At 39.0% G+C, this 14,243-nt stretch overlaps 1 protein-coding gene across 5 annotated transcripts in view; it reads left to right on the top strand.

The window, feature by feature from the left end:
* Positions 1 to 14,243, top strand: part of PRKG1 (protein kinase cGMP-dependent 1) — a 467,251-nt gene that overhangs the window by 382,477 nt on the left and 70,531 nt on the right. For all 5 annotated transcript variants that reach the window (XM_082764357.1, XM_082764356.1, XM_082764358.1 and 2 more), the window contains one exon: positions 7,288 to 7,362. In XM_082764357.1, the coding sequence (XP_082620483.1) occupies positions 7,288 to 7,362 (75 nt within the window). The remainder of the gene's footprint in view (positions 1 to 7,287; positions 7,363 to 14,243) is intronic.

Consider the following 14,243-nt stretch of genomic DNA (forward strand, 5'->3'; position numbering starts at 1 on the left):
TGTGCTGAGCAGAATGAGGAGTGACGCTTGTCACTAAGGTTTTTTAATATTTTCTATTACAAGACAAGCTCTTGCTTAATCAGATATAACTACTGAAGCAGCAATTTTCATGCTCTGTGTATCAATCCAAATATGAAACATTTTGGCAGAATTGATTTGGCAATTCCCAAGAACAAGTTATGCAATAATATCGTTTCCTTAATGGTCAAATGGATCAGGTGAGCTTCACTGTAATAAGGCTGTCATGCTCCCATCTAGTGAACAGTTAAAATTTTGAGATTTACATGTACACCTTGCTATCACACCAAGTTATTCCCAAGAGATGGAAGTCTGATCTCTGCATTTGGCAGTATTACAAGTAATTGTAGGGCAATTCTAGTTGCTGGAGGATTTTGAGGGTAATAAGGTAGGAAACTTACTTCATAGGAAGGAGCCACGCTACCAGCAAGTTCTGGGAGAGTTGGCTGTGAGACTGGATATTGCTTAAGCTCAAAAAAGATGAAATGGTTGCCTAAAATCATTTCTGAAATTAGAAAAAATATGTATTAAAATGCTACAGGAGTGTAGCTCTGGGGATTGAAAAGACCATGAGGAAAGCCAAATGGCTTTCTAACCATATGACAGGACTTCAGTTACCAAACTCTCACTATGTCAGTGCTGCCTTTCTTTTTAATTTCCTTGTGAAACAATAAGGCCATTGTGGTTACAAATACACCCCCAAACCACCCAAAAAGTAGTATAGCTATTTCTTGCATATTTGTGTAGAAATGTTTTTAATCAATGAATTTTCAGCATCCTTTTCTGATGTAGAAATGAGCAGTCATGATCTAACAAATAAGAAGATGCTGCAGTGTAGCAAACGTTTGATGTGTCGCACAGATTTTAAGCCATTCCTACCCATCCTTGCGCTGAAACTATATTCATTCCTGCAGATTTGCTTCTGTGAAGGAAATTTTATTTTGACAGACGATACAGACATTCTGTCTGTTTTGCAATTACATTTTTCAGTTCCTTCCTTTACCAGAATAATGACTTTGACCAGGATTTGGTCCTTGGTGTTCTCTGGCTTCATCAGCAGTCTCCACCACACAGGAGATGAGGTGAAGCTGATCATCCAGTTCCAACCAAGCTCTGGCAGAAGTTTCAGCTGACTTTGCTTTATGTCAGATTATGCTACATTTCACTCCCGTGTGAGTGAATGCAAATTGCTCATGAACAACCTGTGAGCTGAACCTTTAGGAACTTGTCCTTTAGCAATGATCTGAAGCCAACAATGAAGATATAGGATCAAAGCTGAACTTGAAATTTGTTATTTTAAACTAGATACCAGTGAACTATTTCACATAGATTCTACATTGTATTTTCTGAAAATAGCACGTGTGGCATAAAGGAAATGTGAATGTGGGAGATAATTTTGTTAAGTGAGTATTTTAGCTCAATCTGTTGATATAATTTTGGCCTACACATAAGAAGCCAACAAATGATGAGAGTCAGTAAACTTAGGGCAGCAAGTAGGAAGTTTTGGCACGTGCTTTTAAGGCGATAAGAAGGAAGAAAATGTAATAACATTAGTTATTAGCAAATAAGTTAGCAAAAAGGGAAGTATAGATGGAGTATATATATTCAGGGAATAGAAGTTATTGGAGATCAGTGTGTGTGCTGGAGGCTCTGTAAGGACAGTATATACCATGGTAGAGTTGATGGTGGAGGAAAAATGAAAGGGATGGGAGGTGCAGGGCAGTCCCTGTGGCTGAGGAGCAGCCTTTCTCTCTGGCAAGCCAAATGGCCCCAGGGAGCCAGCCCCAGAAAAGGGGCCCTCAGCCCCCCAACCCTCCTCCTTGTCCACGGGAGGGCATCTTCCAGGCTGCTCCCAGCACCGCCGCCTTTGGCCACGCATAGGCCACTCCATCGCAGAGGCTTGCTGAGGCCACCGTGGCCACCACTTTGCTGCGGGCCCTATAAAACAGGCCCCCTGCAGCTGGCCCAGCATTCGCTGAGCATCTGGGCCCTCTGACTGCCAGCTGGTGCGGCAGGAAGAAGACTAGAAGAGCAAGGCGAGCAGCAGGCCTCCTTGTGTGCAAGGACAGCCATGCAGTGCGATGAAGCCCCATACTCATTGCTCAAGTTCCATCGCAAGCATTAGCTTGGAGCCACCAAACACCATGGACATCCCGCAGGCTTGCCTGCAAGATGTCCTGGCAATAAACAACTCTTGCCGATTCTCAGGGGTTGTGTCACCATCCCTGGAGGTCTTGAAAAGATGTTTAGATGTCGAGCTTAGTGACATGGCTTAGAGGAGGTTAGTGTTAGGTCAGAAGTTGGTCTAGGTGATCTTGGAGGTCTCTTCAAAGTTAGCTGATTCTGTGATCATGAAGAGAGGGAAAGCATGACCTACAAGAGGGGAAAAAAAGCAGAAAAGAAGCCAAGACCTGCAATCTGTGAAGAAATCCAGGCTGTGACTGTACAAAGAAGGGAGGCTTTGCAGCCATCATGGGAAATTCTGCATGGAATCTGTTGCAAAACAAGGAATTGTGCAAGGAACAAGAGAAGGAAAACTGTTGCCTCCTGAGCAGAGGGAATCGTGGTCTTATCTCAAAAACAGAAAGGTATGTGTTGTGTGTCATGTCCAAAATTTGCACAGAGATGACAGAAACGTGATAGTAGAAAAACAACATGAAGCACAGCTGGAGAAATATTAATAAAGGGGACGCATTTCTTGGGGATTCAATAGACTGGAACCTTGTAGGGAAGAGGTGACCAGTATGGCTATCTGGTTTGGGTCAAAATCAGTTTGAAGAAGACGTTAAAGTACTAGTAGTGAAGGGAGTCCTGGATGTGTTTGGAAATGGATGTGGTCAGATCTGTATAGCATAAATGTGAAAACATTTTGTGGACTTGTATCAATAGAAATGGCTGTAAATTTTCAGAGAAAAGGGAAAAATAATGACTATTAATACTGGAAGGTCATCTATTAAGCTTAAAGAGAAAGTTAAAAAAGTTGGTTCATTACTGTGGTTCTCTGCTAAAAATGGAACAGTGAGAAATGAAAGGGGCTCTTTGGGTAAATGAACTGGACAAGGACACCTAAGGTTTCTTCCATCTAGCAGGCATCAGTTCTTAGAAATTTTCATCATAGGAAGGTGACACATTTAGGAAATGATTTATAGGGAATCAATTTATAATCTGGGAGTTTGTTTTGGGGAATGTCTGAAGAGAATTGGCTAGTTGGTTTGCAATCCATATTCTACCAATATTTAGAAAATCCATAGCAAATGAAGTGAGCTTCAAAGATGGGATTCCCAGGTGAGGTGATGGCATTAGTACAAGCTCTGTACTGGCTGCTCTGAGAGCTCTATTAATTTTGTCCACCCTAGTTTGTTTCCAAGAAAGAGGAATATGAAAGCAAATCCATGATTTGCTAATTTGCTATAAAGTTGAGTTGTCCTCTTGCCGTACAAAAGAAAAGGGGGGGAGGAGGGGAAGTGCTACATGTTCAGGTGTATTTCATAGAAACGAGCTTTATAATAGGTAGGAAAACTTTCCAAGTTTCAACACGTCCATGCACTCTGTCATGGAGGAAGAGGTTCCATGGTTCCATTAACCCAACAGGGGAAACAGATTAGAAGGTGACAAGGCTAACCAGAAGGGGATGACAGCCTTGCTAAGGGACCTCCGTGGTGGGCAGGCTGCATAGTTCTCCGTGCTGAGGCTAAGCAGTAAGCCTGCGTGATTTAGACAGCCTATATGGAGTGACAGAGGTGCTTTTCCTGCCCTCAGTGAAGCGTAGACCCAACTAGGGGGATAGGGAAATTCGCTTTAAAACTTCCAAATTAACATGTAATTCATGGTAGTTGTCAAACTATGCAGCAAATCATCTGACCATTTGTAGAACCTCTCTCTGCTTGGGGAACTAGGAAGCTTTTTGCAGAAGTAGCTTTCTTCTGATGGAATATATGATCTAGGTAAATGTATTAATATTTTACAATGTTTTTTCATTGTCAGATATCTTTACTGGTTTTTATTTCCAAGAACGCTTCTGTGTTTATGACTTGCTAAAAACCTATGTAAAATAAAACAAACAGTTGCTAGTTAAGTATTTCCCGTTGTACTGCAGTAATTCATCCTCTAGGAAGAAAGTAACAGTGGAAGATGTACAATGTGGCTGACCCCAAGGTATTTCAAGCTTGGCCCTAGCCCTGTCATTGTGAATTTTCACACTCCCTGGAAGTGTTATTAGATCTGGTGTGGAAGTAGGTTGTACTGTTTGGGGAAAAGTTAATAATTCCAATGAATTGAATTTGATGGACCGATCCGCTCAGAAATTTTGCCTAAGACATCTTCTGCTAAAAACTGTGTAGGCACAAGTGGGAGAACCTTCAGTGTCTGTTTTGGAAATTAATTTGAATAATCACATACAGACACACTTTACTTGCAGCTACTTTGTATGGAGATAAAAAAGGAAGAAAATTTTCAAAACGTGTTCATAAAATTTTTATCGTTGTTGGCACCCTGAGAGAAGTTTGTGCAGTTTTTTAAACTTTTTTTTTCATATATACCTGTTGAACCTAGAAAAGCATTTAAAAGAGTTTGTGTTCTTCTGAACTGTAAGAATATTTACACTGCAGTTGATGGTTCAGATTCATCTTTTATTTATATGTGATTTTTTCCTCCACATAATTTGTTTATGTTGATAACAATATTTTCCCGTAGCACTGAGATTTACCAGGTGTAAATCTTGTAGGTGCTGGGAGTACAAATTGCCTGATGCAAATATTAGAGACAAGCTGAGCCACTAAAACTCAAGGCACAGCTGCTCCTGATGGAGGCTAGTAGTGCTTCAAAATTGCCTGCTATTTGCAGATATTGAGTGCTAAATGTTGTTTTTCTGTTTGTCTTCTTCAGTTGCACATACCTATTTCTGGGTAGTTGCTGTGTTGTTGTTTTTTTGTTTGTTTAAGACAGCATTTTAAGTATTTGGGGGATTTTCCAATTTTCATCTTGTCTTACTTTTTTGTCCTTATTTGAAAGCCTTTTTTTGGTTTGTGATGGGATAGCTAGCTATAAGTTGTCTTGAAAGGTTGCTGTAACAACCCTCTTGGCAATGGAAATCAGAGAAAAATAACATAAAAAGTTTATCCTAGCACGACTGACCCCGTACAAGCTGAGCTGAATCTCCTTTCATTTGAGATTTTCATTTCTTCTTCTTTACTATTTTTCCCAGTTGGGGTGAGATTTATCCATGGAGAAAATTGGTTATGAGGAGAGAATGAAAAAAATGAAAAGAGAGGGCTATGCAGAGAAAAACTGAGCAGTTCTCTGATGAAATTCTGGGGGAAGTTATGACCAAGGTGATAGACAAACAGCTCTGAGATAGACAATAGAAGAGTGACTCCAGTGAACTTAAAAATCCTGCCCAGTCCTAAATCTGGCTTAAGATAATAAAAAAAAATTAAGCAACTTAGACAAACTGTTGTTGCTCCTTTCTGTGACTTTTTCTTGTTTGTCTATGTAATGTTTCACTATACAAAGATTTATTCACATTGCCAAAATAGAAAAAAGAATGTTTAACCCTACTACATTTTCCTAACCACATTAAAGCAACCCTAGCTACTTAAAATTGTATTTTAAGCCTTACCTCATGTCTTGTAGCATGCCAGGAGGATTACAGTATTACACTGTCTTGCTCAATTGTGTAAATACCTGTTTGTGGTGCACTAATATATACATCTCTGCTTTCACTGCCATCTTTCAAGGGTTTGGTTTCATCCCGTAGCACATACTCATTGCTGGGAAGACAAACCTTGATGTGTCAAACCGTGGAACTAAATTTTTAATGTTTTCACTGCTGAGGGAAAAATTTTGCATTGAAAAGATCCTCTGGTTATTAACACATCTTAATAATGAAGCTTACAGCCTGCTGAGCCCCTGCCTTGTTAAAAAGTTCCTAACACAGTTTCCATGGAAGAGCAAAGGGGTCTTTACCTTCTTTTCTTTATTAATGAGTTCCTGTTGCTTCCCCATGCTGCATAAATGATTTCCTAGGTTGTATAATTTAAAATATTACAAATTAAACAAAGTGGAAAAATGAGGGAATTGTGTGGGCAGAGGATATTTCCAGAGTGGTCTATTTTTTTCAACTTTTTGATTTAATAGCCATTCTGTTCTTCATCTCTGTTCAGTGCCTCAAAAGGGTCATGACCATATAGAAGAGGGAGGAACTGCAGTGCTCTTATATTTGAAGCTGTGACCTTAGGGCTGAGATCAGTCAAGAGACTGTCATTCACAGCAGTTCATCCTTTCAAATTAATCTAGCTCTATCCTCATTTTGAAAGAGGCTTTTTCTTTCTTAAAAGAACAAAAAACAACCCTATGTGTGACAGACTTCCTGGGAATAATAGAAATGTGTAGGAAGTATACTTTTCATCTGTAATATTTTAAGGTGTTAATAACTGAAATTAATTATTACAAATATTATTTAAATATTATTTTTTTTTTACTTATTTGGTTTCTGATACTGTTTAGTATCACTAATGCGGGCATAATAGTCACAATTTTAATGCTTTTCTCGCTGGAGTGATACTTGTTAGTTGATTATATGGTTATTAGGTCCATTTGTTTGAGTCACTCATGATACAAAAAGATTTTCTTTTTCCAATCTGTTTATGCCCTTTGCATCTCCCCTGAGACAGAGAATGGTGTTAGGGGACTTCTCAAGCTACTCTGGGCTTGTACAGAAGACAGCTCAACTCTGATTGTATCGGGCACTCCTAACATTTCACCATCTTATTCAGTGTTTAACCCAATTCAGGCCAAATATCCTCTTAAATGTCATTAAACAATTTGGCTTATGATAATTTGCTTGTCTTTCTGCCATCAGTTTCTTTTCCTTGTCTGTTTTTTTATCCCTTCTTTTTATTTCTCCTTACTGTGTTCTTGGTTGCTATTTCTTTTGCAGTGAGAAAGCTGAGATACAGAAATAAAGATTATCCTTCACTTTGAAAACTGAGGGATTTTAGGGGGTTCTGGTTGGAAGACAGGGACATGGTGGTGGCACCTCACCATTATGGGACTTACCAGTCAAATTGACAGTGCCAGATTTACTGTGAAACTTGTTAGAGGTTGGGTTCAGTCTCTAAAAGCAGGACAAATAAATTTTGGATCTTCCTGGATATTATCCAGGAGCATTAAAGGACATCCCCAGGTTGCTGCTGAACAGCCACGTCGGCTTGCTTGGCTCCCTCACAGTTGGACCCTTTTTCTCTTAAAAATGCACCTTTGTTATTACAGCTCCTTCAAACATCTGATTGGCGGCCTAGATGATGTTTCCAACAAAGCCTATGAAGATGCAGAAGCAAAAGCAAAGTAAGTGCCAGCTCCTTGTATTCAGCATCTTAACCTCATTTTTCTTGCTGCAATGGTTTTATTGATAGTGAAGCATGGTAATTTAAAAAAAAAAACAAACACAAACAAACAAACAAAAAACAGCATTTTCTCAACATAATAGTGTAAAACAGATTAAAAAGTAGAGAATTAGGTGCTTACTCTGGATTTTCCTGGTGCTCTCCATGAGTATGGGAGGGCCAGAAGGAGATGGCTCTCCTCAGGTTGGTGCCCAGAGCCAGGTCTTAATCATGTCTTAATCATGGTACTGGAGTCCAAAGAAGTCTGAGACCTTAAGAAAATAAAGAAAAACATAATATTAATAAATATAATTATTAATAATTATAATTATTGGTATTATAAATATATTAATGTGTCATTGATAAATATGATGATAATAATTATTGATATTATGATTAATTCATCGATGGTGATAATAATAAATATTATTATATATTATTATTATTATTAATAATAATAACAACAACAACAACAACAATAATAATAATAATAATAATAATATCATCGTGCAATAGTTTGAAGTAAGAAATTACAGGTCTTGAAAAGCAACGTTTAACATGATTTGTTTCTTTAGAGAGCTCTGATCTTTCTGAAATGTTTTCCCAGAGTCAAATCCTGTTCGGAGACAAAGAGTGGGAAATCAAGGTTGTCATTTTTGAATGAATATTACAGCTATTTTGATGTGAAGCAATATATTTGTCTAAAGTTCTAGCTATATTCATTTGTTTCAGAAATGAGCTTTAGTGTATTGTGATTTTAAAGTATTTCAAAAAATCCCAACTGATAATTCACTCTTGATACACAATTTTTTTTAGTAGAAAGACTGGTATGTCGATACTTTATTCTATACCAACAGTAAAGCTTATTAAGAAGAACATTTTTTGATAAAAATAATAGTGAATATAAACCAATATTATTCCAAAGCAAAGGTAGTCTAAAAAAAAAATGAAGTTGCTGTATAAAAATCACTTAATTTTTTTTTATTCTTCTTTTTTTTTTTTCTTTTTTTTTTAACCACATTAACAAAGGGGTTGGGTGTTTACTCCAAGTCAAACACTCAGAAAGTGTGCCTGTTAATCAGTGGTCTGCAGAACTATAAATTTAAGCTTGCTCTTAAGTTACACATAGAAACTTCTCTTCAAACCAGAGAGGCTTAAAATAGTGTGTAATAAGGGTATTTGGCACTTCACTGGAGAGAAAATGAGACAACCTAAATAGTTATTCAATTAAAAATGTTTGTTTCAAAAAATGAATATGCATCCCAAGAAATTTACTAATATTGCAAAGTATGTGCAAATTAAGATTTATTTTTTTTTCTTTTATTACCGTCTTTGAGTGATACTTGAAATACATTTTTAATTATGTTTTAATTTGTCTTAAGGTACTAGAAGGCACCCTAGAGTTGCATTTTTGTTTTGAGTAATATTTCCCTGCCCCTAATTAACCATGTACTTTTTTTTTTTCCAGTGCTCAAGTTCCCTAAAATTCTTCCCTTAATTAAGACAGGAAGTTATCAGCCTTTTTTACCTTCCCAGAAACTAGGTAATTAGAACACAGAATACAAAGTCAAATGGGACAGTATGTTATAATAGTCAATAAATAGCTATTGGGTATTACAGATAAATATAGTGTCCATTATTATATAAATTATCTATTAGTACCAGCTAAAAACATGACATTTTAATGCCAGCAACAGCTTATACAAAGCATTTTACAAAGCGGTGAAAAAGTAACCTCAGCAGCTTCAGATAGTTGGTCCCAAGTATCCCAGGCATGTGATTTTATATTTTTAGATTTTATTGTTAGTGCTACTATATGGAATATTTTGATTTCCATCTGACCAAAAAGGAAGAAAACATTGGTAATGAAACTGTGGATTTTTTTATTTTATTTTTTTTTAGTATTAAGATGATGTTTTTATCACAGGAACTTATATTAAGGTTATACCAGAATCCATTAGCACCAAACAAAATTTTCAGATAGAACTTGTCATTTCCCATTTCATCATTTGTCTTCTCACATTTACAATTTTAAGCTGTATTATTAATAGAGAATATCACATAGCAATTTATTATCGCAGGCAATGTTTGGGTATGCAGATTGTATTGTAGAGTTTTTCAGTATGGCTTAGTGACTTTTAGGGGAAGGCTTTCAGGATCTGTTGTGCACTTTACAACATGTTTTCAGGAGGACTGATTTTGGACCTATTTTGAGTAAAGTCTTAATTTTTGGTAACCAGTGGGCCTGTGTTGACCTTAGCATTTTTGAACTTTTATCTTCTTGATGCTTGTTCTTTTCCAATGCTATTTCATCCAAATGGAAGGGCAAAACAAAGGAGTGCTGGTGATAGAAGAATTGTCTCCCAAAAGGAAGAACTGATGATAGCAACTTTTGAAAGCAGCTTTTCCTGCCATCTTAGAAGCCAGTGCTTGAATCCGGTGACTTGAGACTGTAGGTGACAATGACATTATTGACCTTCACATATTGACATTTTGTCTTTGAAAAAGTGGAAGGGATCAGTGCTGTCTGTCTTGAGAAACATTTTAAAAGGAATATGCTTTCAAAATATATGGCATTTATTAGTTGAATGCCATATTCACGTTTGCTTGGAAAGCAAGAGCATTCCTGCAAAGAGATGAACAAGAATAGGAAACAAATGACAAAGTTACTTCGAGAGTGAAGCGAGATGTATTGTAAGCTGCTTCAGAAAATTTTATCACTCAAGAGTTATTGTTTCTATATCTTGCAAGATAAAACTCCTCTGGGAGAAGAGTCTACTTGGCAGAAATTTTAACCTGGATTACTTTTCAAGCTGTGTTAATTAGCTTCAGCTAATTGTCCTTCAAGGACTTATCTTTTCCGAAGAGAAGTTTGCAAAATGGAAGAGCTCAGGACATAAAGTGCATTCAGGTACTCAAATCACATAAAAGAAAGTCCTACTTTTGCATCTTTATAGCTAGCATCTCATTTTCAGAGTTTGCATGGCAGGTGACAAAAGGCCGTTGGATGAAGAGGAATTTTCTGTGTGCCCTTATCTCACCATGTGTCAGGTGGACCAAGATGATCCATGCAGGGGTCAGACATTCATCAGGCATGGTCATGCAAGTAAATGCAGAGGACGTCATTCTAAGACTGCATTACAGTGTGTCAAAGCCTGCTTTTCCTTGGAGTAATAAACACATTCAGGGCTGAAATGCAAACAGTAATATTTTATTTATTCCTGTTGATTAACAAATATGAAAAATGTCTACAAAATATGCTACAGAATGGCAGCAAATACGTATTTTCTTAAACACCTATCCGTATCAAGATGATTATTAAATTCCTATTGATTTAGAGGCTCAGCAGAAGCACAGTTTTAGGCCACATGCATTAGAGGGTTCATGTTCCTAAAGCAGGACTTGGGCCATAGGCAGGTGTTCATTGCAGAAATAGTACAAAATTGGTGGCACTACTTTTTTTTTTTTTTTTTTTTTTTTGTCCCAGTGCATCTGAGAGATGGTTAGGCAGAAGTTGCAGGGCAGAAAATCTTTCCATGCATCCAAAAATCTTCCAGCTCTGAAAGGACTGAACAAGATTTTGTTGAGTTTATCTCTTGGCAACCTGGTGTTTTCCCAGTTAAGACCTGAGATATGGCTAAGTTGCTCCTAGGACGTGGGAAAATGTTCTAGCAATCAAACTGCTGTGGACGATGGAGGTACCACTTCTTGCCCATGGGCACAATTTAAAGTATCTGCTAGGTTCTTGAAGGAAAAGAAAATGCATAGCACCGTTAAAAAATACTTCAGCTGAGCAGAGGGGCTCCCTGCATCAATAAACAAGGGGTCATAGTGGGGATTTAAGGCTTTTCTCTGTTCTCAACCCCTGCTTTTAGGCATCCGCATAGTGTCAATGACAGCTGTAGGTGTCTCCTTGTTCTGCGTGGACACCTTTGGATTGTGTCCTGAATGCCTGGCTCTTGGCCAGCACAGGCAGCCAGGATGCCCCATATGAGGCTGTCCCAGTGCTCCAGTGGGAAGGTGCCCAGCAGTTCCTGCCAAGCAGACCTTGGAGACAGTTGTTTTCTTCAAGGGTTTCGACCTTCCTGTCTAGGAAAGCCAGTCTGCACCTGAGCTGCTGAAGGCAGTGGAATTCAGTTGCTAATGTACTCGAGTTGAGTTATTTTTGATACCATTTTGTGAGTTTTCTTAAATTCTGGTGAGTATAAAAATTCCAGTCTTCATCTAAATGGAAGAACCCATTTTTTATCCTCACAATTACAGAGATCATCTTTATAACATAAGCTTACTCCAACACTAGATTTGATTTACTTGTTTACAAGTAATATCTTCCTGCTTTTATATTTTGGAGAGATGTTTTCCTGTTTATTGCAAGCTTGGAAGTGGCATTACTCCTTAAGTGCATTCTTTGTGCTCAGTCTCTCGATTAGGTCAGAAATCATCAGTGAAACTACATAATTAATATTCTACTCCTCGGGTGTATTCAGGTACGTTAATAAATTCATCAGCTAATGAATGTTAGTTACATTCCTGCCAGCGTGAAGGTGAAGGAAAGAAGCAAACTTTTAACTTGGTTCATGTTATGAGAAAGCAGGACTTTCAAAAGAGCAGCACTCGTGTCCCAGCGTCAGGCTTGGGTCCAGCACACTCTGCCTGTGGTGTTGGTGTTTGGGGCATGACGAAGACACCTAAATAAGACCCATCTAAGTGTAGATTCATTCCAGATAGAGCCACTATTGCAACTCTCATAAATCCAAGGGGAAGCAGGTGGTTTCTACTGCAGTTATTGGTGCCAAGTGAGGTGAGGGTTCAACAAACACTACTCGCTCCAGGCACAGAAATCCCATCCCTTCTGCTGGTCTTCCCTATCCAAAAAACTCTTGAGGTTTATCACTGCACGCTTCTTCAACCACTAACAAGGTCATCAGATAAGGTCCCCACTAGCTTGCTCCCACCTTTCTGTGATAAGACTGTAGGAAGGCAGCGCCCTAGCCCATGGCACAGAGATGGCAGCAACAAGGTGTCCCTCACCACCACACTGGGAAAGCTAGCAGCATCCTGGCTTCACCCTGCCAAGCAGAGCGTATCCGCTCTGATGACCAGGGTCTCCCCGCGCTCCTTTTCTCCTGTCACATCCAGAATTATCTGCTGATGTTTATCTCCTGTGGCAGCGGGGCTTGAAATGAATACCCTATTGAAGTCCAGACACTGGTGCCTTCCATGATATTGCTCCAGGCTCTCTGCAGACATGGGCTATTTTGATTGCACTTTTTGCTTTCTTTCATTCTAGTTGTGTTGCAGCCCTGGAGGTATACATCTTGATACTCACAGCCAAAATTGTCTCCTTTTCATGGGACTTGAGGAGGCAGGGACCTTTGTGTAGGTATACAATTCTGTTTCCTTTCTTAGCAGCTCTGACCCCAAACACCCTTCATTTTAACTTGTTCTGTTTTTTAATAAGGAGCTCCATCCAAACCTTTTATTCTACTGGCTGGGGTCATCCGTTTTGTCATTTTACCCCTCGTCTTTCACTACATATATTCATAACAAGGCATCCTAACACTTTATTGACTTAGTTTCGATGCAGAGGGTTGTTTTCAATATTTTTCCAATTTTGTATTCATACTTTCTAGATATTATTCCCGTTTTATCCTGGCCTGAAAAGTAAAATTGTCTTTATTCTAATGAGAAGGACACAGATAGTTTTACAGTTTGAGCAAACAAAGCAGGGTGATGCCCTGTCTCATTTCCTTGCACTTGCAGCTGCCAAAATGGCAATATGTATAGCAATACATTTTCGCACTAGTATTTTCTACAATGCCAGTTTAGGAAAACTTCTTGGCTCAGCAGGTGCTTGTGTTCCTGGCTGGAGGGCAGCCTGCTCCTGGTGTCTCGCAGTGCCTAGTAGCTGGAGTCCAGGTGCCCTCTGCTGTTCAGGGTTTTCCCCGTGCTGTGTCCAAGTACTGTACTGGACTCGTATCCCCTGGTCTGTCTCATTTCTCTCTTGCCAACATGTTAAAAGGCGAAAGTATTTTCAAGTATCCTGTGTTCCTCCTCAATGGTATTTCTTGGAGGGCCACTGCTGGCTCTCTATGTGTCTCCTTCCTATGCAGCCTTTTCTTTTGCTTTATGAGGTTTTCTTTGGGAGCTGTTCTTAGAGTTGAAATTGTCTCTGGGAGCTGGGTGCTTACTGTGCTAGGTCTGTATTAGTAAATAGTACAGATTAATAGGAGTGGATTTGTAGAGAAAAAAATGTTGGTGGCAAGGGCCTGCTGTATAAACTGTATGCATTTCAGTGGCATTTTCCTTTGGAGTACTTCCAGTCTGGTTCCTTTGGACTCACCTTAAAGGAGCCCACTTCTCATATTCTTGATGTTAGAGGGAACAGTAAGCTTCAGTTGCACTAACAGTTGCATGCTCTTCATCTGGGGCAAAATACATTTTAACGCACCTTGGGCATAAAGACTGTTGTTCTTCATTGCTTTTGCCATCACAGTGCTTGTCTGAAGGTGGTGGCAGAGATCTGGTCACACATGCTGGTGCTCCTGTAGTGTAGGCATTGGCCCTTTGGGGGTCTATGGGTTCCAGGATACAAGTTGTGGCCAACCTCTGCATGCCCATAGTGAGGCTGGAGTTGGCCCTAATGGTACCCAGCTCCAAAAATAGTGCCATGGCAGAACCCTGCTTGCAGCTTCCTGTTCTGGTAAGATGGGAAAGCTGTGCATGCAGATGCTGGTCTGCAAGCTCCTTGGTACAGGGTATTACTGACAGTAGAGCCAGTCTGTGGGTTTTGTAAGTGATAAACAACACTGTGTGTTAGGACAGGATTTTTTTTTATTTCTT

The sequence above is a fragment of the Aythya marila genome (genome assembly GCF_965140915.1).
Source record: "Aythya marila genome assembly, chromosome: 7".
Taxonomy (NCBI): Eukaryota; Metazoa; Chordata; class Aves; order Anseriformes; family Anatidae; genus Aythya; species Aythya marila.